General features: G+C 34.7%; 1 protein-coding gene across 1 annotated transcript; it reads right to left on the reverse strand.

Annotated features, from left to right (window-relative positions):
- LOC111049430 (general odorant-binding protein 19d) lies at nucleotides 1–24,266 on the reverse strand. The gene is made up of 7 exons (XM_039437598.1): nucleotides 23,917–24,266; nucleotides 21,566–21,635; nucleotides 20,057–20,112; nucleotides 18,713–18,748; nucleotides 16,252–16,369; nucleotides 10,772–10,842; nucleotides 1–192 (listed from the first exon to the last, which is right to left on the reverse strand). The coding sequence occupies exons 1-7, from the start codon at nucleotides 23,977–23,979 to the stop codon at nucleotides 163–165; spliced, it is 444 nt and encodes a 147-aa protein (XP_039293532.1). The 5' UTR covers nucleotides 23,980–24,266; the 3' UTR covers nucleotides 1–162.
- Between the last annotated feature and the right edge of the window lie 1,509 nt (nucleotides 24,267–25,775).

A 25,775-nucleotide genomic window follows, 5' to 3' on the forward strand; every position in this document is an offset into this window, starting at 1 on the left:
ATAAAAACAGAAAAAATGTATATTTTTCATCACAGCGGTTTTCATTAGAATATTTTGAAAGAACTGGAATTTTATTATTGTGATATTTGAAAGATTACAATTTTTGTGGCTGAAGATGGTTTTCTCAACATCCGAAAAAAATTCTCTTGAAATCTCTTTAATCTAGATATCGAAGTCGTCCTTCATCTTGGCCTGTAAAACAGATAAATTTGAGTTTGAATAAAATTTTATAATATGAAAAATGTTTTTTAAAATGTATGAATTCAGGGCTACTTTGTTGTATTCATGAAATATAGTTATATTTTATGTGATCATAAATTGAATCTTCATTTTAAAACTATTGTTTGTAATGTAAAGGATATCATTTCGTTATTATATCTAATTAAATAAATGTATGTATCTTGGTTTAAGTGCAGTAGCATATACTTATATTTATTTTTTGTAGAGCTTTTTTGTACCTATTTTGTTTTTGGCAAATGAAATTCATTCTTTCATTCATAGTACCCTTTAAAATTGATAAAATATTAAAAAAAAAGAATACAAATTGTAACTACTAGTTTCGGTGATCACACCATCGTCATGGAAATTTATTTTTATAACCTGACGATGGTGTGATCTCCGAAACTAGTAGTTACATTACAATTTGTATTCTTGTTTTTTTAATATTTTATTAATTTCAAAGGGTATTATAATTCTATTTTATAAAATGAAAAATGTTATATATGAAACGCATGCCAAATTCTTCAAATTCAATTCTCACTTCTAGTTATTAATTTTGTTTGAATTATTGTTTTCCTAGGTAATAATAACAATGATAGGCTGACAGTTCTAAAAATATGATAACATAATTTACTCAATATATAGCCTAGATCTCATCTATACTTGCACCATAGAGAAACAGTAGCATTAGTAGATATCCCATGGTATAGGGCGTTTATGTTGCAACTTTTACTGTTATCTCAAGCCGCTAGTTCATGTAATTCTTTCCCGTGAAGCTGTGTGACACTGGTAGTCTCTCATATTGTGCCGTTCATACACTCTCACCCCAACAAAACAGTAAAATTCGACAATAATCAACAGTAATCGGCTTGAGATAACAGTAAAAGTTGCGACATAAACGCCCCATTCCATGGGATATCTACTCACGCTATTGTTTCTCTATGCTTGTACCCATATATTCAATATTGATTTATTATTACTTATAATGAACATGTTGAGAATGGTCTCTTTTCAATTATGTTAGTTATATCTGATGGGATGATTTGTTGTTGATGTGGTGTATTCTGTCCCAAACTGGTGTAAACAATGAAACTTTTTGATGCTTGATTGATGATTGATATAGTAATTGCCGGAAACCAGTAAGAAAATCAACAATAGAAACATATTTCTGAAACAACCTGAAAGAATACTTTATTCAACTAGATGACACAAGCAGCTTTTCCATTTCTATAATATAATTGTCATACAGGAAAACATTCTATCATTTACAATCAAATTTTATATACCATATATTGTTTTTTACATACAGTCAGCAAAAATGAATTTAGTAGGTATTTATTGAATTTAAAATAACTGATCAAAAATTGTTCAAAAATGGAAGACGCATGCAATTACCTTCTTTTTTTATATTATCATTATTTAGTTATTTTTCCCACCTGAGCAACAAGTTGGCTAAATCTGATTATAAGTGCTGTATAAATTGAAGCCAGTTAACAGGTCTTGTCCCGGATACTGTTATATTTAATTAGAAGTAACTAAATGAATCAATAAAAAAGCAAATATACTAAACTGATACCCCATCTCCCACAGGCTTAACCTCGGGATGTTTTTCTTTTTTTCCCCTATTTCCTTACTATTGATCATTGTGTCAGTGACTATTAATTATTGATTACTTATTAAGCTTCATATTTCGTTAGTTTCTTTCCATTTATTTGTTTTTGTCACACATATTTATGTAAGTGTTTTTCTGTAAGTATTGGAAATAGTCAATTGATTTGATAATATATATAAATCAAATCGCATTACTTCTATTTTCAATAATATATATGTTTCATTACTATCACTTGAAATACACAATATCAAATAATAATTGCTATGTAAATCTTAAGGAATGAATTCACAAGAAGCAGGAAGCTCAAGAATACATACTCAGTATTCCTTATTAGGAATATTATTTATTTATTCCTGGACTGAAAAGTGGACTCAAATCAATTCAAGTGGATAGCATAACCTATCATTTTTATTCATTCATAACTCTACCTTCATTGTATTATCATCCATCCAATCATCATCACCTAGGTTTAACATATTTCTAAAAAGTCGCCTTTGTAGAATAATAAAAATAGGGATAGTTGTTTTTCTCAATATGATACGCTCTTAAAGGAAGAGATCCAACAAATAGAGATGAGAGGAAATATTTGTGAAACATTATAGTATTCTATCCACTGTTTATATTTTACTGACCCTGCTGTTTTCTCGATCAAGGTGTCACAAAGTGAATTTTTGTGACGGATAGAGAGCCGTCGTCCAGCGTAATTTAGCGAATTTATTTTATTTTAGAATAGGAATAGGATCGACTTCCAGATATATTTTGTTAGATTTGCAGTTGTGTACATGCACATTATCACCATCGCCGTCAACCCCTTTAAATCATCAGCAGCGGATTCATCTAACCAGATATTTCCAGATCTTGTTTACCACTCGGCTACCGAGTTGAGTCGGTATCGCTCTTCATGAAATTTCTGGAATAGAAATATTGTTCACCGGCCTAATCTACTATATGAATCAGCAGTATTGTCATCATTTGCTGCACCCTTAGCATCAGGAGCAGCTGAGTCAAAACCCCGTCACATGACCAGTGGCGTGATCGTCTTTTCAGACTCTCATTGGTCAGGAAGCTCTTTTCCCCCGGCCTCCTAATTTTCAGCGACCCGGTGCAGCTTCAAGAAGAACTGGGAGAGAGCAGTTGTTCGGTGAACGGGTTCGTGTACGGCTGCGTTCCGAGCGGCCCTTCTAATAGTGGTGTAATAGAGGGTTAATATTCTATTCCGTATTTTTGTGAATGGAATATTGTATGTCGAATTGCCGACTGTATTTGAAGATAGAGCTTCCTGGGGGATTTTCTTTCTTGTGGGTTATTTTTCCTAAATTCGTATCACTGGGGGTGAACGAATTATCCTTGGTTTTGAAGCCTGTAAGGGATCTCAAGTTTGTGTTACAAATAGTTGAGTGGAGAATTTAGCTAGGCTCTTATAGCAGATTATTTTTGAGTACTTAATTTATAAGTCTCGACTCTGTCGCTTCACGACGTTTTTAATTATAATACGGGAAGTGGGAAACGGTTCGCTATTCTCCGTATCAGTATCTACGTCATTTCAGGTAATTGTATGTCAGGACTGGTAGTCCGTATATTTTTCCTTCTTTGTAGTAAGGTGGCCTTTAGTTTAAAGAGTAACTTTCCTCAATTAATTTTTATTCTTGTGGGAAAATCCCTGTTCCTTTTGAGAAAAGTTTTCTCGATTAATTTTTATCCTTGTAGAGAGATTATTATCATTTATGGTAGATTTTCCTTGCTTAGTTTTCATACTATAGAGTGGCCCTGTATTTTAAATTCGCTTAGCAGTTTCTGACTTGCTGTAATTCCAAGTAGGAAAAGCCCCAATCCTTTTCCTAGAGAACTCAGGTGCAGCTTGAGTTCGTCCTTGTCGAAGTTTCTAGACTGCGACGTCCATTCTCTTTCTTTCTCTTCACTTTCCCTATTCTAAAATCCTTCTAGCTCTCAGGTACAGCTTGAGGACTTCCTCGCCGAAGTTTCTAGACTGCGGCATCCTTTATCTTTCTTTCTCTTAATTCATCCTGTGTTAAAATCCTTCCTGATCTCAGTTCCAGATTCGAGATCGTCCTAGTCGCGGGTTTTCAGACCCGCGAATCCCTTCTAAAATTCTGAGAAACCTGTCTTCTTTAATAGCAAATATTATTTGCTGGTTTTCCCTGTGGAAAATTCACGAATTTTCCCGTGATCTCAGTTGCAAATTAGAGATCGATCTTGGGTAGTCCTTAGACTGGCAATTACTTGGAAAAGTCTGTTGAAATCTTTTCCTGAATTAGGAGTCTCTGACTCGATATTTTCCTTGTGGAAAATCCTGGAAAAATCCTTTCCTACCCTGACAACGACAGACTGTTGTCTTCCCGATATTATTCTACAGACTGTGTCTGTGAAAAATCTTTTCTATCCTCTCATAATAGTCGACATACTGACTATTAATTTAAAAGCGTTTCGGACGATTGAGAGTGATTCCCATACCCTTAAGGGCAGTTACAGACTGGCCCTTAATAACCGGCGCGCAGTCATCAGACTAGTGCGGAAATCCTGTTTAGCAGTTCCAGAATTGCTGAAAATCCTTTCGCAGCTGCAGGCTCGCGATTCAGAAATCCTACACCTGAAACCTTATCCTCTAAATTTTAATTACCACTTAATTGAAATTGATATACTGTATTTAGCTAGCAGGTCCAGCTTGCTGAGAGCTAGAGCGCAATTCTCAGATTGCGGATTATTGAGCAGGTATTTATTTGCTGTAGAGAATAATAATCTTATTATTGATTCTCTGTTCCCTATACCCTATACCGTATACCTCATACCCTGTACCCTATTCTCTAAACCACATTCCGGGCTTGCAGGTACAGCTTGCTCGCCGTCAATTCGCAGTTGGTTCAGATTGCGTACTACCTTTATAAATAGAATTATTGCTAGGGATCTGATAGTCAGATCCGTCTCCTTGTATAGGGTTATCTTAATCTCCCTTAACACCCACCCTGTATTCCAAGGGCCGAGGGCCGAATCGGCCAGCAACGGCACGGGCAAACACTCTTCCCCTGAAAGTAAAAATCTCGCGAAAGAAGCAGAGGGTAAAGAATCAGGATAGAGGGAGAAGTGTAGGTCCGGTATCTCCACCTGTCAGTACGGCTACTGACCCCGACCCATATCCGACTGTAGCTAGTCCGCGTCGTAGCAATACTTCGCAATTATTAGGATACCTAGAGGGTGGAATAGGTCATGCTAATAAAACTGGCGCCCAACGTGGGGCTAAGACGTCTGGCGCCCAAGAAAATCGCGAAGAGGGTTTAGGTGAATCCCAATCCGCGATGAGTGTACACGGAGAAGAGACTACTCATCAGGATGATGAAGTCGTACAGGCGGCCCGCCGGGAGGACCTCGCGGAACGCGAAGCCGACCCCAGAGTGTCGTGGGTGTATCGGCTGAACAAGGAGGAAGCGGTCGGCTACCTAGAGAGTCTCGGCCTGTCGGCAGCGGGGACTATGAAGGAGCTGAGGAGGCGGATGGTCGAGCACCTTCGATCCCGGACCGCTGCTGCCTCTCAACCAGGTACAGAGCCGGCACTGTCCCGCTCTTCAGGCACGTATAGTCAGGGAGAAGTCTGCGACAAGGTAAGAAGTTGGAATTTACATTTTGATGGTGTATCGGATGCTCCCAATTTCATCGAGAGGCTCGCGGAACTCCAGGGCGCATATGGGATCTCTGGGGAGCAATCTCTTATAGCCCTGCCGGAGCTGATGGAGGGAGGGGCCCTACTTTGGATGCGGAATCGTCGCTCCCAGTGGAGGACGTGGGCTGATTTTGTAGAGGCATTCAAACTCCGTTATTATCCTCATTCTTATAGTAACGACCTTGAGAGTCAGATCATTGCAAGGAAGCAGAGGGAGGGCGAACCGGCAGATGAGTATGCCGAAGCCTTGCTTACCTTAATGAGACGGTTAGGTAGTTATGAGGGGGATAGGATGCTTCAAAGATTATATTTGAATTTATTACCGAGGTATAAATTATATGTTCGTAGTGTAGGGGTTAAAAATGTAGATGAGTTGTTAGATGTAACCAGAGAGTATGAGGCGATTCGTGCTGAAGAGAAAAACGGGAGGTTATCTCTGAAAAACACGAAAAATGATGGAGAAAAACGGAGTGATTTTCAACCTAAGGCTACGTCAAAAACGCGAGAAAATAGGGTAGGAGAAATACAAGAGCCTAAGTGTTGGAATTGTAATGAGATAGGGCATTGGAAGTCGAATTGTCCCGAAATTTCTAGTTGTCAAAAGTGTAAAGAAATTTTTGATTATTGCAAATGTGTCTCACAAACCAATAAGATATCAGGTATCGCTGTAGTGAGATCATCACGTGTTTTAAGTACGAGGTCAAAGTTGGGGGATGAGCGCATTTTTATTGATGTAGAAATTGCAGGGCAAAAATTTATTGCACTATTAGATATGGGAGTAGCGGTATCCTGTATTAGTGGAAAAGCTCTTAAAGTGTTAGAGCAAGTAGGGTGTGTTAGAAAAGAAAATTGTAGTCATCATGAAATATTAACTAATGGGAAGTATAATAATTTTTCCACAAAAATTATAACTAATATAAAAGTAGAAAATATTTTAGTTTCATTTCAACCGGTAGTTGTAGAGGGGCTTTCCCACGATGTGTCATTGGGTATGTCGTTTATGAAACAGCATAATATGAGTATTCAAATGCGTGATAGAATTGTAGAGTGGGAGCCTAGTATAGTTGATAGCGGAGTAACAGGTAGCTCAAAAGGTGAAGAGATGTCTAAGTCTTGTATCTCAAAAGTTGCTACAGTAGCTAGCAAGAGACGGGAGAGTGAGAGTGATGGAGATGGGATTTATGTCCACGTAGGAGTAGGTGGAATGGATCTCAATGCTTTAATTGATACGACAACAGATAAAACATTTATCTCTTCTGAAGTAGCTAACCGTCTTGGAGTAGAGGGGGAGCCCATATTACCGGTTATCGTTTGTGGGAAAAATTATAATTGGAAGGTATCTATCACATCTAATATAAACTCGCGAATGGTTTTAGGGTTGAAAAATCTCCGTGATATGAGAGCTGTAATAGAGTTACAGCCTCATGGTATTCGCTTAAGGAGTAGGGATGATGAGGGAAAATTATCAGTTGTCTCCGGGATGGAGAAGGTAGATAAATCCCCTGTAAGAAAACTTGAAAAGTTTTCACCTACCTCTGAACAAGCTCCTGTAAGCGGGAAAAGAGTAAAGCTCCATAAGAGGGTTGAATCTATTAAACTTTATACCTGTCCTAAAAATATAGAGAAGCAGGGGAATGCTTTAAATATTGAGAATAGGCAGGGTAAGGTTGTGGTACGGGATGTACTGTCACGTTTTCCTCATAGAGAGGGGGGCGAGTCGAATAGAGCTAACTCAGGTTGTAGTGTAACTCATTCAATTGAAAATCGCCGTAGCGGTAGCGAATTTAGTGGGAAAGGAGAATTGAAAACCCGATCCGAGATAAGGAGATCAGGGGTGAATGATTTTGGAAACAATTCATTGTATTCCAGCTGTCAACAGTATAGGAGCCGATGGAGAAGAGCTAAAGAAATAGGTAGATTTCTAATGTGTCACGTATGAGGGGTGAATGGTTCTCTTTTCTTCTTTTATCTTCTTCTCCTTTTTCTTTTCATTCTTCACAGGTGCTGCGCCGTTTTACTTTTCCTTTCCTTTCAGATTATTATACAGCTGCTTTCAGCCAGGGGCTGTCGTTATCGGTGTTATCGGGAGATAACAAGCGATGAGGTCTATTGCTAATTGCTGTTATAATAGTCGGAGCAACAGGTTATTTCTTTTTCAGCGCTGGGTCATGCTTATCGTGTGGCTTGAGAAGCCTGACCTACTGCACTAATTATTCTTCTTTTCAGCTTCGAGGAGTCAACCGGTACCTCGGATGCTGTATTTTCTTCTCATCGCCAACCCCCCCCCCTCCTTAGTAGGAGTGGGGTGTCACAAAGTGAATTTTTGTGACGGATAGAGAGCCGTCGTCCAGCGTAATTTAGCGAATTTATTTTATTTTAGAATAGGAATAGGATCGACTTCCAGATATATTTTGTTAGATTTGCAGTTGTGTACATGCACATTATCACCATCGCCGTCAACCCCTTTAAATCATCAGCAGCGGATTCATCTAACCAGATATTTCCAGATCTTGTTTACCACTCGGCTACCGAGTTGAGTCGGTATCGCTCTTCATGAAATTTCTGGAATAGAAATATTGTTCACCGGCCTAATCTACTATATGAATCAGCAGTATTGTCATCATTTGCTGCACCCTTAGCATCAGGAGCAGCTGAGTCAAAACCCCGTCACATGACCAGTGGCGTGATCGTCTTTTCAGACTCTCATTGGTCAGGAAGCTCTTTTCCCCCGGCCTCCTAATTTTCAGCGACCCGGTGCAGCTTCAAGAAGAACTGGGAGAGAGCAGTTGTTCGGTGAACGGGTTCGTGTACGGCTGCGTTCCGAGCGGCCCTTCTAATAGTGGTGTAATAGAGGGTTAATATTCTATTCCGTATTTTTGTGAATGGAATATTGTATGTCGAATTGCCGACTGTATTTGAAGATAGAGCTTCCTGGGGGATTTTCTTTCTTGTGGTTATTTTTCCTAAATTCGTATCACTGGGGGTGAACGAATTATCCTTGGTTTTGAAGCCTGTAAGGGATCTCAAGTTTGTGTTACAAATAGTTGAGTGGAGAATTTAGCTAGGCTCTTATAGCAGATTATTTTTGAGTACTTAATTTATAAGTCTCGACTCTGTCGCTTCACGACGTTTTTAATTATAATACGGGAAGTGGGAAACGGTTCGCTATTCTCCGTATCAGTATCTACGTCATTTCAGGTAATTGTATGTCAGGACTGGTAGTCCGTATATTTTTCCTTCTTTGTAGTAAGGTGGCCTTTAGTTTAAAGAGTAACTTTCCTCAATTAATTTTTATTCTTGTGGAAAATCCCTGTTCCTTTTGAGAAAAGTTTTCTCGATTAATTTTTATCCTTGTAGAGAGATTATTATCATTTATGGTAGATTTTCCTTGCTTAGTTTTCATACTATAGAGTGGCCCTGTATTTTAAATTCGCTTAGCAGTTTCTGACTTGCTGTAATTCCAAGTAGGAAAAGCCCCAATCCTTTTCCTAGAGAACTCAGGTGCAGCTTGAGTTCGTCCTTGTCGAAGTTTCTAGACTGCGACGTCCATTCTCTTTCTTTCTCTTCACTTTCCCTATTCTAAAATCCTTCTAGCTCTCAGGTACAGCTTGAGGACTTCCTCGCCGAAGTTTCTAGACTGCGGCATCCTTTATCTTTCTTTCTCTTAATTCATCCTGTGTTAAAATCCTTCCTGATCTCAGTTCCAGATTCGAGATCGTCCTAGTCGCGGGTTTTCAGACCCGCGAATCCCTTCTAAAATTCTGAGAAACCTGTCTTCTTTAATAGCAAATATTATTTGCTGGTTTTCCCTGTGGAAAATTCACGAATTTTCCCGTGATCTCAGTTGCAAATTAGAGATCGATCTTGGGTAGTCCTTAGACTGGCAATTACTTGGAAAAGTCTGTTGAAATCTTTTCCTGAATTAGGAGTCTCTGACTCGATATTTTCCTTGTGGAAAATCCTGGAAAAATCCTTTCCTACCCTGACAACGACAGACTGTTGTCTTCCCGATATTATTCTACAGACTGTGTCTGTGAAAAATCTTTTCTATCCTCTCATAATAGTCGACATACTGACTATTAATTTAAAAGCGTTTCGGACGATTGAGAGTGATTCCCATACCCTTAAGGGCAGTTACAGACTGGCCCTTAATAACCGGCGCGCAGTCATCAGACTAGTGCGGAAATCCTGTTTAGCAGTTCCAGAATTGCTGAAAATCCTTTCGCAGCTGCAGGCTCGCGATTCAGAAATCCTACACCTGAAACCTTATCCTCTAAATTTTAATTACCACTTAATTGAAATTGATATACTGTATTTAGCTAGCAGGTCCAGCTTGCTGAGAGCTAGAGCGCAATTCTCAGATTGCGGATTATTGAGCAGGTATTTATTTGCTGTAGAGAATAATAATCTTATTATTGATTCTCTGTTCCCTATACCCTATACCGTATACCTCATACCCTGTACCCTATCCTCTAAACCACATTCCGGGCTTGCAGGTACAGCTTGCTCGCCGTCAATTCGCAGTTGGTTCAGATTGCGTACTACCTTTATAAATAGAATTATTGCTAGGGATCTGATAGTCAGATCCGTCTCCTTGTATAGGGTTATCTTAATCTCCCTTAACACCCACCCTGTATTCCAAGGGCCGAGGGCCGAATCGGCCAGCAACGGCACGGGCAAACACTCTTCCCCTGAAAGTAAAAATCTCGCGAAAGAAGCAGAGGGTAAAGAATCAGGATAGAGGGAGAAGTGTAGGTCCGGTATCTCCACCTGTCAGTACGGCTACTGACCCCGACCCATATCCGACTGTAGCTAGTCCGCGTCGTAGCAATACTTCGCAATTATTAGGATACCTAGAGGGTGGAATAGGTCATGCTAATAAAGTTAACTGGTGGATAATATCCAAAAAGTTGGAAACTCACCAACATTTGGCTTCTAAAAAGATTAGATTTCTTACGAGCATTTAAAGATTTTTATTTTCAATTAAATTAATTCATTCATGATCTTTCATTCATTTATTATTCAGGTTAAGTGTAAGACAAGACTTGTCCCAACTTGGCCATTCCATTCAAATTATCACTATTATTTTTCTAGTTCTATTTTCCATATTCTCTTGTTACAGTGATATTCTTGTTTTATAATTATCATAGTGATGCCAATACTATATACATAATAGGCATCATTTGAAATTAAGTGTTCATTTTGTAATTTTTACATGAATAAAGTTATTCTATTATTTTTTTAAATATTATTCATAATTTACTTACAAAGTCAGGATGCCTCTGCATACAGGCGAAGTATTTAGCAGCATAATGACATTCATTCAATCCAGATACAGCTGAAAAATTAACGAAACATGCATTTAGTACATTCAAAAACATGAATTGATGCTACATATCATCAATATAATATTGTGGAATAATTTAAAAACTCATAATTCACTATGTTAATAATCAATCACGTTTTTGATATGCCGAAAGATCTCGATGTCACATTTTAAATTTCTCGTTGTCACAGTCAAATTACTTCAATAAATGACGAATTTATTCACTTACTGTGACAATTATAATATTTGATTTTTTAACACGCGTTAAGGCTCTTACAGGTGAAAAGTTTAGAATTAAGGCGAGGGAGGAGTTGTTGCAGGTTTGTCCTTATTCCAGTGAGGAATTCTTTTTGCATTATGGAATGTAAAGATTGACGACTTAGATTATAATTGACAAATCCGTAAACCCTTTTCCCTTTCATAGGTGGTCAGTGGGATGAAAAATGAAAATGAAAAAAAAATAAATTTCTGGCAGGTCCACCATCTTCCTGCCGATAGATCCCGATGTCAAAGTAAGTGAATAAATAATTCATTTATTGAAGAAATTTGACTGTGACAACGAGAAATTTAAAATGTGACAACGAGATCTTTCGGCAGGAAGATGGCGGACCTGCCGAAAGATCTTGTTGTCACAGTATGTGAATAAATTTATCTATTAAAGAAATTCGACTGCTAGTGGTTTTTTTCTAATAACAAAAAGTGATTTGATAGAATGTAATAGAAAACAATATTGAAGAATAATAATCAACTTTAGGGTATAAGGAAGCCCCTAACACGAGGCTCCTACAGTGAGATTTATTCTGTCAGAATCCCTTATAAATCACATCAATGCTTTCCATTTAACTAATGCTGGCAGTTTGAAGTGAATTTTACCATAGCAAGTAGTTAGGTTCGCAAATTCCTATACCAACAATGTTAAAATTTCCAATATTCAGGTACATTTTTCTCAACAACCAGTAGAGATATAGCTATGCACTTTTTGGTTTTATTCCCCTTTTATTTTTCTATTCTAAGATACAGGCATTTTCCAGTATTACATAAAATAATTTTTTAGATATTTTTTTCAATACTTTGAATAATATTTTTGATCGAAATAATTTTCCAGTGCGGAGGTCTTAAAATTAATTTTTATACGTCAAAACAAAGCTCAAACAGCTGCATATTATATATCATTGTCATCAGAAAGACCGGGAGAATTCCAAAATGTAAAAAACAGGAATCCAATTTTTTACTAAAAATCAATTTGGCGAACCCCTTAAGTTCAAAACTATAATTATGAAGCCCTCACTCGATGAAAAACATAAATTCAGTGAATCTTAATCATATTTTGTAGTTGAGAGTCGAGAATCTTAGCAAGTCGTTGAAAGTACTCCAATATCCCTGAAGGCTATTCAATGGATAAATTCAATTTTTATGGCATATTATAGTATTTACAAAAATCCAATTTATTCAATAAAAAGTGTTGAACAGCCAATACAACCTGCATAAATAAACAATTTATTATGACGAATGATATTGGAAAAAATCTTTCCAGATTTGAATAGTGGTCTAGAAAATTCCAAGAAAGTTCATAATTCCCCACTCGATAGCTAATTCTATAAGATATATTATTATAAAATAATATTTCCATGTTATTCTATGAAATATAATATGAAAATCATCATTAACTTTTATTAGTTTTGCATTTACACTCTTTACCTATATTTATATTTATTTACATAGAGTGCAATAGCTCAGGCATTCGAAAATCAACATCTAGTATGACTTAATCCAGCTCAAATATCTCTCATCACTTCGACTAAGTTATAGAACAATATTGATTAAATTAGTAAATAAATTGACAGACAACAGAGAATCAATAAATAGATTATACAATGAATGTTAAGGATAAACATTAATAATTAATGTATGGCTTAACAATTATTATGAAGTGTGTGGAAAAAGTTTGAATTCATTAAGTGTAGTTTATATAATGTTATATATTTTGGTATGAATTCATGAATGGGATATGCTTGTGTTTGTATTTTTATTTCTTTGAATGTGAATACTTTTTATTTATCATGCTTAATCTATGACGATGCTCTACATTTGTATAAATGTTTTCTGCAATAAAGAAATCTTGATAAACTAGATCATGAATATGTCAATTCTACTTTACGATATAATGAATTTTCAACTTGATGAAATGATAATTAGTGAATCAGTTGAAGGATTGATAAATGTATAGGTTGATCAACTGTTGAATGAATTATCTAATGAATCGATTGACTTATTGATGAATGAATGGATGAATTAATGAATGAATACTGACTTTCCGTAGCAGCACAGCTAGCAGCGGCCTTGATGGCAATATCACGCTTGTCCTGTTCATCATAGAGCTTCTCAAAGAATGCATTCACACCTTCCAAGTTGATTCTGTTATCCTTCAGCTAAATTGAAACAAATATAATATAAATAAACAAATAATGACATTTTTATAAGTAAATTTTTCACAAAATTTGAAAATGAATAATGCGTGTGCATTAACAGCTAAACTTATTTATTGATTTTGATGGAAATGGTGAAAATGATTCATTTTCTCAAAGGTACATTTTTGAGGAAAATTTGGAAATTGATAATGACGTGTAGTCGAAACTTTACTTACTGTATCTATCAATTTTATGGGAAAAGTAAAAATAATTCATTTCCCTCACAGGTAAATTTTGACACAAATTTGGAAATGGATAATGTGTGTAGTGGATACTTTACTTACTGTATCTATCGATTTTATGGCAAAGGTAAAAATAATTAATTTTCCTCGCAGGTAAATTTTTGACACAAATTTGGAAATGGATAATGTGTGCAGTGGATACTTTACTTACTGTATCTATCAATTCTATGGGAAAAGTAAAAATAATTCATTTCCCTCACAGGTAAATTTTGACACAAATTTGGAAATGGATAATGTGTGCAGTGGAAACTTTACTTACTGTATCTATCGATTTTATTGCAAAGGTAAAAATAATTAATTTTCCTCACAGGTAAATTTTTGACTCAGATTTGGTAATGGATAATGTACGTATTAAGAATTTGACTAATTTTTCGATGTTTATGCAAATGGTAAAAATTATAAATTTTTTCTCTTTTTTGACAGGCAAAATAATATGAAGCTGAGAAGGAGGCTGCAGTTAAGAAGTGCCAGGCTGAGACTCAAGCCACTGAAGGTAAGAAACATAATCACTTTAATCTTACTATTTTGAAATTCAATGAATAACTTTTAATTTTCCACGAACAATAGTTTTCTCGATAATAGATTCCCTTGTGAATTAAGTTTATTTGAATAGTTCTAGTGTATTCTTGATAGCAATAACTGTGAAATATGATAATAATATATCATGAAAGGCATAAAATAACAGATAATGTCTGATTAATGAGTACTTGTAGTAGAATACAGTTATCGTCAGAGTATTCACAGTGAACATTTAGCCTCATGAAATTTATACCAAGTACAGCAAGCAAAAAAATCTGGTATCAAATCAATTTTTCAAGTTCGTGAATAAAATAACAGATAATGTCTGAATTATGAGTAGGTTACTTGTGATAGAATACAGTTATCGTCAGAGTTTTCTTCATGAAAAATATATACCAACTATACCGAGCAGAAGAAAATTTAGTATCAAATCAATTTTTCATGTTCGTGGATGTTATTCCACTGCAGAAACAATAATTGATTATATATTAACAGTTCCTCACTAATTTGAGAAATAGGATTGGAATTTTTCGCTAGAGAAATTAAGTTATGGTGTCACAAAGTGAATTTTTGTGACGGATAGAGAGCCGTCGTCCAGCGTAATTTAGCGAATTTATTTTATTTTAGAATAGGAATAGGATCGACTTCCAGATATATTTTGTTAGATTTGCAGTTGTGTACATGCACATTATCACCATCGCCGTCAACCCCTTTAAATCATCAGCAGCGGATTCATCTAACCAGATATTTCCAGATCTTGTTTACCACTCGGCTACCGAGTTGAGTCGGTATCGCTCTTCATGAAATTTCTGGAATAGAAATATTGTTCACCGGCCTAATCTACTATATGAATCAGCAGTATTGTCATCATTTGCTGCACCCTTAGCATCAGGAGCAGCTGAGTCAAAACCCCGTCACATGACCAGTGGCGTGATCGTCTTTTCAGACTCTCATTGGTCAGGAAGCTCTTTTCCCCCGGCCTCCTAATTTTCAGCGACCCGGTGCAGCTTCAAGAAGAACTGGGAGAGAGCAGTTGTTCGGTGAACGGTTCGTGTACGGCTGCGTTCCGAGCGCCCTTCTAATAGTGGTGTAATAGAGGGTTAATATTCTATTCCGTATTTTTGTGAATGAATATTGTATGTCGAATTGCCGACTGTATTTGAAGATAGAGCTTCCTGGGGGATTTTCTTTCTTGTGGGTTATTTTTCCTAAATTCGTATCACTGGGGGTGAACGAATTATCCTTGGTTTTGAAGCCTGTAAGGGATCTCAAGTTTGTGTTACAAATAGTTGAGTGGAGAATTTAGCTAGGCTCTTATAGCAGATTATTTTTGAGTACTTAATTTATAAGTCTCGACTCTGTCGCTTCACGACGTTTTTAATTATAATACGGGAAGTGGGAAACGGTTCGCTATTCTCCGTATCAGTATCTACGTCATTTCAGGTAATTGTATGTCAGGACTGGTAGTCCGTATATTTTTCCTTCTTTGTAGTAAGGTGGCCTTTAGTTTAAAGAGTAACTTTCCTCAATTAATTTTTATTCTTGTGGGAAAATCCCTGTTCCTTTTGAGAAAAGTTTTCTCGATTAATTTTTATCCTTGTAGAGAGATTATTATCATTTATGGTAGATTTTCCTTGCTTAGTTTTCATACTATAGAGTGGCCCTGTATTTTAAATTCGCTTAGCAGTTTCTGACTTGCTGTAATTCCAAGTAGGAAAAGCCCCAATCCTTTCCTAGAGAACTCAGGTGCAGCTTGAGTTCGTCCTTGTCGAAGTTTCTAGACTGCGACGTCCATTCTCTTTCTTTCTCTTCACTTTCCCTATTCTAAAATCCTTCTAGCTCTCAGGTACAGCTTGAGGACTTCCTCGCCGAAGTTTCTAGACTGCGGCATCCTTTATCTTTCTTTCTCTTAATTCATCCTGTGTTAAAATCCTTCCTGATCTCAGTTCCAGATTCGAGATCGTCCTAGTCGCGGGTTTTCAGACCCGCGAATCCCTTCTAAAATTCTGAGAAACCTGTCTTCTTTAATAGCATAATAATATTAATGAATTTCCAGAAGATGAACTAAATTAGAGAATCAGTTGAAGAATTGTTAAATGTATAGGTTGATCAACTGTTGAATGAATTATCTATCTAATGAATCGATTGACTCATTGATGAATGAATGGATGAATTAATGAATGAATACTGACTTTCAGTAGCAGCACAGCTAGCAGCGGCCTTGATGGCAATATCACGCTTGTCCTGTTCATCATAGAGCTTCTCAAAGAATGCATTCACACCTTCCAAGTTGATTCTGTTATCCTTCAGCTAAATTGAAACAAATATATAAATAAACAAATAATTACATTTTTATAAGTAATTTTTTCACAAATTTTGAAAATGAATAATGCGTGTGCATTAACAGCTAAACTTATTTATTGATTTTGATGGAAATGGTAAGAATAATGCATTTTCTCAAAGGTACATTTTTGAGGAAAATTTGGAATTTGATAATGACGTGTAGTCGAAACTTTACTTACTGTATCTATCGATTTTATGGCAAAGGTAAAAATAATTCATTTTTCTCACAGGTAAATTTTTGACACAAATTTGGAAATTGATAATGGGTGTAGTGGAAACTTTTCTTATAGCATCTATTGATTTCATGGGAAAGGTAAAAATAATTCATTTTCCTCACCGGTAAATTTTTGACACAAATTTGGAAATGGATAATGTGTGTAGTGGATACTTTACTTACTGTATCTATCGATTTTATGGCAAAGGTAAAAATAATTCATTTTCCTCGCAGGTAAATTTTTGACACAAATTTGGAAATGGATAATGTGTGTATTAAAAATTTGACTCATTTTTCGATTTTTATGTGAATTGTGAAAATAATATAAATTTCTCTCTTTTTTGACAGGCAAAATAATATAAAGCTGAGAAGGAGGCTGCAGTTAAGATGTGCCAGGCTGAGACTGGAGCCACTCACGGTAAGAAACATGAATAAATATTTTATCATTATTTCCCTCCTACTTTGTATAAAAACCCATTAACCCTTCCACTACCAAGCGGGGTAATTGGACTACCCCAACCCATATTTTCCCCATTTTTTTGTAGATAATGTTGTTGTATTTCATTGAAACCTTGAGTACTTGTTAGAAACATATCACTTTAGTTGTTTTTTCTTATAAAATCATTTAATTCCTCTTATTTTTTCAATTATTAGCAGATTTATCCTGGGGTAACTCTATCACCCGCTTGGTATTCCATGTCATGCAATTTTTGGTATATTCCATCCATTATCGGATGATAAGATATAAATTTAATGTTCAATTATCATTTTTTCGCAAACCTGATTCATAATGATCACTTGAAATCTAAATTTGAAAAAATTGCTTCTCTATAGCCATAATTTAATTATTTGACAACATTTCCCCTACATCTATTTGATAGAAAGCTCAATTTTTTGTCCTGTCAGTTTTTAATTGAAAACAATTTTTCAACAAAATAAATTCATTTCTAATTATATTAAAAGCTTTTGTAATGCATTTCATAGATGAATTAATGGAAAAAATATAGAATAAAGATATAAAACAGAAATCTTGTTGGGGTGACCCAGTTACCCCAGTTGGTATTCCGTGTATGTGAAGAAGGTTGGTAGTCCCAAGGGATAAATAAGTTTTAATTTTTCATGAAAAATAGTTTTCTCGATAATAGATTCCCTTGTGAATTGAGTTTATTTGAATAGTTCTAGTGTATTCTTGATAGCAAGAACTGTGAAATATGATAATAATATATCATGAAAGGCATAAAATAACAGATAATGTCTGATTAATGAGTACTTGTAGTAGAATACAGTTACCGTCAGAGTATTCACAGTGAACATTTAGCCTCCTGTAATATATTAAGTATACCAAGCAGAAAAAAATCCAGTATCAAATCAATTTTTCATGTTCGTGGATGTTATTCTACTGCAGAAACAATAATTGATTATATATTAACAGTTCCTCACTAATTTGGAAAATAGGATTGGAATTTTTGCTAGAGAAATTAAGTTATGAAATGAATAGTATTGCCAAATATTGATGTTTATGATGAACACACAGACAGTGTTTAATTGATTATTCAAGAAATTGAACAAAGTTACTAGATCAAACCAAATTTATTGACTCTTGGTAATGTTAAGAGAAGGAAATCCTCTTCAATGTTTGATTCCATTACGAACTTCTTGTTAAATAATCACTTTTGAACAATAAATTACGACATAGCAGTCAGGTTTGGCCTTCAGGATTTCAGAAGGAAATCCTATGTGTTGGCAAAAAGCTTCTGGAATGGGAAAAATAAGAAATTGAAAATATGGTATTCAAGAAATAGTGTGATTTTTTAGAACGTAACATTGATGAAGGAAGAAGGGTCATGGGGAAACTTGGAGTTTCCTACCGATATTCAACTCAATTTTCAAGAAGATGTTTAAATAGCGTAAAATATTGAATTTAGGATAAAAAATAAGGTTTGGTCACATTTTATGAATAATCTGGACGTCTTTTTCCACTTCCCTGAGCAGAGTAAGAAAATATATGTACTTCATAAAAGTGATATTTTCAATACTTCTAAAATGCATAAAGTATCAAACTAATTTAATAGAAATAATTCATGTTTTTGACTTACCATGTCGTAGGAGTTGAATCCACAGGCGATGAAACACTGAAATAAAAAACATAGTTTTTATTCTATTGAATACTAAAATAAATATCAGTATATTGATATTCAATTTTCACTAGAAGGTGGGAAAGAACAATATTATAAAAATAATGTAAATCAAAGCAAATCAAGTAGTGAAATTAAAAGACATCAATAAAAACATTTTTATAATGTTTCATCTCTCTAGGAAGTGCATGACATCCAATGAAATGAAAATTAAATCGAATATGGATATAACCTATTACATTCCTCTATTTTGGTCATAATAGCAGCCTGAAAGTTGATATAGGTTATTAGTTTCACAACTAAAATTGATATTTCAATAATGTTTTTCAAGTATTATTTATACGATTGGTGTGACAGACACGATACAATCATCATGGAGCAACTCATGTTTTTTTTTCTTACTGAGGAAAACAGTTATTAACTGTAAGTCAAGAGAATATAGAATTCTACACAATTACAGAATTGAAAAGGAATGTGTGCTCGGTGGACATTTATGTAAATCAAATAAGAATTAGATGAATATAAATTTTAAGAGGTCAATCATCTTGCTTTTCTCTTAACTGGTAGTCTCTAGGGTCCAGGCTTATCAACTAGCTGATGGTGGTGACAGAAATAACACAATTCACATTAGTCCCTGATAAAATGTAAAGGTGCGTACACCTACAGATATACGCGCCGCGAACATGAGCAATTCACTTTTAATCAGCTGACTATATCTGTATTTTTACAGAAACTGTAAGATACAGATATAAAAAGCTTGGCATCAGCTGATTAAAAGTGAATCGCTCATGTTTGCGGCGCGTATATCTGTACGCACCTTTAAAGTTTTTAATAAAAACTTCACTAAAAATTTTTATATTGTTTTTATTATTTTTTCTAATAATCTATAGGCTACATAGGAGTTTAAATAACTCTTTTCTGTATAGGGCTACTTGTAATATAAATATAAAGAAAAATAAAAATCTTAGTACCCTTTTTGAATTATTTTATCACAACATGTTTCAACATTGATGTCATTTTCAAGTCACATGAATACACTGCTAACATAATTATGATCAAAAAAGATTCTTCCAGCAGTATTCATTTATTTTACTTCATATCACTTGGAAATGGCATCAATGTTGAAACATGCTGTGATTAAATAATTCAAAAGGGTACTGAGATTTTTATTATAATATTCTTATATTCTTTATATTTAAGTTTCAATAAGTATTAATTAATTACTAAAAGTTTTTATATTGATTTTATTTGAATCAAGTGGCCCATATAATCGAAGTGATTTAAAAAAATATATACGGTACTTGCCTTTCCTTCTTCGGAATCAGGTACAATGTGCTCCTTCCTCACTTTCATTACATCCTCTGCAAAGAAGAATAAATGTAGATTTGAAATAAAATAAAGTCATAAATGCCCTTTCTTAAATGAACTCAAGTAATGCATCCATGGAATTGTGATATTTTGAGTGGAGCTTATGGCTTTTCCTGTGAAATATTTAATTGGAGAATTCAGAAATCTAAGTAGAAACAGTCATGTTGGCTGGTGGGTTGAAATTAATTAAAAGCTTTCAAAATAGTGTTGCATTATATTTCAATCCGAAGATACAATGTTCTAATTCAGTATGCATGAAATATGGTCTGATTATGAATTTTATGAAATCAAAGTAGAAACAGTCATGGTTGCTGGTGGGTTGAAATGAATTAAAAGCTTTCAAAAAATGTTGCATTAAATTTTAATCCGTAGATACATTTTTTAAATCTGTATGCATGAAATATGGTCTGATTATGAATTTTATAAAGCTAGTCATTATGAGCAAGAAGCTAAGTTCTTAACCAAGTTAGATGGAATTATTCATTCTATTCAGAAACAGAAGAAGTTTTGGTCTAGCGCCTGTTTTTTCATTGCGATATTGTAATTTTTATCCAATGAATCAATAAATAAATGCATAAATATCTACCTTGATTCTCAACAAATAATGAAAATGGGATAAGAAAATGTCTTCTCTAATCCTATCTTATTAAGCGAGCATTAAATTTACGAAATTTGGAACATATAGTAGGTTCATGATATAAAGATTCGATTGCACTAGGTCTCATTCTTTGGAAAACTCGCTGAACGACATTAAAAGGATAACTCATCCTTGGAAAACAGATGATAATTTCGTCGTCATTCGATAACAGAAATAAGTGTGCCTGTGTGGGAGAGAAACAGAATAATTTCCAGCTGTGTAATCATAATCAATCAGCGAGAAATTTTATCTAGCTAGACAATTCAATAGATTTGATTAACATAATCTGATTTGTTGACATTACATGATACGGTAATCCTCCTATACTAGAGTATATCATAATTTTCAAATTTGATCATTATTTGACAATTTCAGTGATTAGTGAGTGTTATTTTGTTATCCAATTTGGTTTGTATATAATCTAAATTTTAATTTTTTTTGTTTTCAAATGTTTGAACAGAAAATTGAGCCTGAATTCAAGTGTATGGAACATAACCTACTTTCTATCAAAATTCGGGAAAGAAACAGTTTTGGGCTGTGCCTGTTAGTACTTCCCCTATCATTCTAAAGTTCGGTTTATCATGAGTCAATAAATAAATAACGAGCGAAGCTCGGTGCCCCGATATTTGAAATAAATTGGTGTGGTTATGATTATAAATCACAATAGTGTCTGATTATAATAGTCATGTGAATAATTAATTTCAATAACTGATTATCATTTAAAAAATATAACGTATTTTTCACTTTGAATTGAGAAATTGTCAACATATTACACATGCATTTTAAAAAATAATATTAAAAGAACTCACCGTCAGTGGCTTGGGTCTCTGCCTGGCACTTCTTGATCGCAGCCTCCTTCTTGGCTTTGTCAAGTTTTGCCTGTCAAAAAAGAAAAACGCATTTATTCAACAAATTGAATAATTCTCCATCGTCAATTATTTTATAATTCTCAATTGAATGATTTAGAGTTGATTTTCCAGTAAAACCTCAATTGGCCTACTGTATAATTTCATAGAGCAGGTTCTATTGAAACCGTAAGAAACTTTATTCATAAAAGCTTTTTATAAATTTTATTGATTATTTTTCAAATAAGTTAGTAGGCAATTTATACGACTTATATCGGTGGCGGTAGTACTTTTTTCATTGCAGTTGTCGATTCCTCTTGATCTAAAAGGAGAACGTATACATATATAGCAATAGACACACGTATACAGACAGAGAAAAAAATCAAACGTTGAGATATGAGCAGACGTATGCAGACGTCTGTGTCCGTTACAACATTCAACACCTGGAGAGAGAATTTTCCTCCGTCTGTCTGCATAGACCTGTCTACTACAACTGCAGTGTGAGTTTGCCTTGAAAAACGTTGTTTGAAACAAAAAGTTCCAATAGATGTTTTCTACTTGAGGTTTCCAAGTTCATCCACAATTATATTTCATCTATGACAGGGTCCTTCACGAATTTATATTGAGACTTCAAATCCTGACCTATCTCATACTTCTATCATTGAGGGCCGGTTTCCAAGCTCGGGATTTAGTTAAGTCCTTGACTTTGAACAGCTGGAGTCAGAAAATTGGTTTTCCAAAACGGGGCGTAGTCGCAGTCATTGTCATAGTCACGTTTGAATTAAATTTCGAAAAAACTAGAAAATTGAACTCAAAATAAAATAAAGAGAAAATAGTGTAAAGTTTCAGCTATTTTGAATTATTTAGGAATGTCTAATTTCGTCAAGGAAAAACGTTTCCAATTATAGAAATGAGAAAATAAAAACTACAACTACTGTTATAAAAGCTGCGACTACGCCCCGTTTTGGAAAGCCAATTTTGTTACTCCAGCTGTTTGAAGTCTAGGACTTAGCTAAATCCCGAGCTCGGAAACCGGCCCTTAGAGTATTTCAGAAGATATATTGAAATATTTATGCTCAGTTTCAACAAGCTCGGTCAAGACATTTGATCAAGATAAAATCGCCTACGCTTTACAACGAGTCCTCTGAACATCTATTATTTCTATGGCGATAGTTAATATCAGTAATTAATTTATTATTAATTTATTTATTCCAATGCAAACTTGTGAAGCGTACCAGGTTTGACCGTGTTCAAATGTCTTGGCCGAGCTTGGTGAAACCGGGTTACCTTTACCTACAAGTTGAAACATAAATTTGTAATGTCTGTAAAATTTGTAACAGAGACAGTCTGATGATGACCAACAACAGGTCGAAACGATCGTCACTATACAAAAAGTAAGTGCATTTTCACTTAAAATTCAAGTATAAATTTGTAGCCTAATTCAAATATTAACTGCAAGTTAATGAAGGAAACAGTAAAATTGTTGTAGTTGCCAGCCTGATTAGGCCTACTGTTTTACTATAGTGAGGTCCACGTTATAATGGCAGTTAAGAAAGATAGGAGAACAGCGTTGCCACTGGTGCCTTCTATGGAGGATAGCTGATACCGGTACATCTGTTTATCAACTGTTCATTCTTGTTGAAAATAATAAATTAGATTTCATTCGTCAAGAAAAAATATTTTTTAATTATCAATAATACATTTTGATGCTTTAGATGAAATATTTTGTTAATTAGTTATATTTCTACATCGTTGAAAAAAGATCTGGCAATGTTGCGGAGCTGGAAAAGGATAACGCTACCTGCTTTGTCGAATAATAGACAAGGATAGCATCACCAATGTTAATCAAATATTGCCATTATGTCCTGAACCTCACTGTAGATGATATTATTAAAAAATCTGCCAAAAAGCCAAAATGCAAAATCACTGGAATATTTCCAATTAATAATATAATAATAATTGAATATACAGTACATACATAATCATAGAAATGAATAATACATTTTGAATGAATAAATAGAATTGGTAGCAAAGCGAACTTGTGCGCTAGCTGTAATAATTATTCTCACTTTTCTGAATGGAGTCATTAGAAATGTTGACCGTCTCTCAGGGATGTGAAGTAAGGAATTTAAATCGATCAAATCTCAATTGTGCGCTAGCTGTAATAATTATTCTTACTTTTCTGAATGGAGTCATTAGGAATGTTGACCGTCTCTCAGAGATGTGAAGTAAGGAATTTAAATCGATCAAATCTCAATTTTTGAGTTATTTTTCAAAAAATTTAAAAATCAAATAAATAAAAATGTCAATCTTACCTCTGAGCAGTGGAAAACAGCCAACGATAGGAAAACCAGGGTAATAGCAGCTGAAGCCTTCATGTTGGAGAAGTTTTTAGAGATTCTAACGGGACCAAAGAGACTCTAGAAAGGTCCGTTGGACACTGAATCCATCGGGGACTCGAACCCGCTATAAAAGCTTTTGCAACGGTCTTCGTCCACTCTGTTAATCTCGAAACGGGTCGTGAATACGCGTGCGGGTGTGATGCTGCTCTCCTATCGAAGGTGCAAACTCAGATTAAAAAAGAGACGACACAAATTAAAAAACTAAAGTTCGATGACCATGTTTAAACTCGCCGAGGAGCTTGAGAAGAAGATCGAGTTTTGGATTTTTTGTTGGTTTGGATGAGTTGACCAGTCAGTGATGGAGAAGGAGCAGCTGCTGGGTCTTGTGCCAACCTAGGTCAACCGAATTTGTATGCTCTGCTTCGTCTGAAGAGAAGATCAGGAAGAGAAAGAAATACATTGACATTTATTTATTTATTTAATCATTCAGAATTACACAACTTACAGAAAAGTACCACAGGCTTATAAGCCCAAAACGGTACCAATTCTAATATACAACAGTCCAAATGTAGCTAGGTTATGTGTCACTCAACATTCATCAATTCATATTCACACTCAATTTACAATTCAAAACACAAAAAAATCATTTTCAAATTGAAAAAAATTTTTCCAAACTAAATTACAAATCTTTATTTTCTAATCTTCTTGACATGAGGAAGATGAAGAAGAAGAAGAAGCAAGGAGAAGTAATGAGAGTAAAAGAGAAAAAAGAAGAGGAAGAGAACAACCAAAGAGGAGAGGAAGGACATAAAGGACAAGACGATGAAGTACATGAAGAAGATGAAGACGAAGAAGAAGTAGAAGAAGAAGAAGGAGGAGGAGGAGACTATGATGATGATAGATTAATTTGAAAAATGTTCCCTATAATTTACTGCAACTGGTCTGAGGGTTTTCAAATAACGTATAGGATGCTTGCTATTGCATTCAATTATATTATTCTTCTCATTTTTTATTTTGGCATGTAGATGATGCACCTGGAAACTCGTTTTCTAAACGATGATTGCCAAAATGATATTGCAAATTATCTTGTTTCTGTTGTTGCGACTCATTCTCCAGTGATTAGATAAGGTTTTTCTACTTCTTACTGTTTCCTACTTATTTTTTTTAACTCCCTCATTATTATCCTATTATATTAAGCGAGCAATTTCTGTATATAGTCTATTTTTATATCTGGATATTCATATGTTCAACGGATCTCTAAAACGGCTCTAACGATTCTCACGAAATTTGAAACACAGTAGGTTTATGATATAAAAATTAAAAATTCGATTGCACTAGGTCTCATCTCTGAGAAAACTCGCTGAATGACATGGAAAGGATAATTCATCCTTGGAAAAACAGATGATAATTCCGTCGTTTGTCGATAACAGAAGATGCGTGTGCCTGTGTGGGAGATCAGCTGTGTAATGAATTAGCGTACCGTATCTCGCGAGAAATCTAGAAATTTTAATTGACTCGATCAAAATAATCTGAATTGTTGGAATAAGATGGTATTACTTATAATACCAAAGTTAATCATTAACTTTTTACCATAATATTCAAAGTTAATCATTATTACTTTACGGTTCTAAGTGATTAGAGAGTGTTATTTTGTTATTCAATTTGGTTTATAAACAATCTAAATTAGAACTTTTATGTTTTCAAATATTTGGAATAAAAATTCGACTTGAATTCAAGTGTATGGAACATAACCTACTTTTTGGAATATTAATAGTATAGATCAAAATTCGAGGAAGTAACAGTTTTGGGCTGTGCCTGTTAGTGCTTTCCCA

Source organism: Nilaparvata lugens, chromosome 11 (assembly GCF_014356525.2).
Source record: "Nilaparvata lugens isolate BPH chromosome 11, ASM1435652v1, whole genome shotgun sequence".
Lineage (NCBI taxonomy): Eukaryota > Metazoa > Arthropoda > Insecta > Hemiptera > Delphacidae > Nilaparvata > Nilaparvata lugens.

What these genes read in the sequence shown, in the direction of transcription:
- LOC111049430 (XM_039437598.1), bottom strand. Translation starts at nt 23,979, where the DNA reads ATGAAGGCTTCAGCTGCTATTACCCTGGTTTTCCTATCGTTGGCTGTT. An exon ending in AGAGACCCAAGCCACTGACG is followed by an intron (nt 20,113 to 21,565) that starts GTGAGTTCTTTT and finishes TCTTCTTTGCAG; the next exon opens with AGGATGTAATGAAAGTGAGG. An exon ending in TGCAGAGGCATCCTGACTTT is followed by an intron (nt 193 to 10,771) that starts GTAAGTAAATTA and finishes TCTGTTTTACAG; the next exon opens with GCCAAGATGAAGGACGACTT.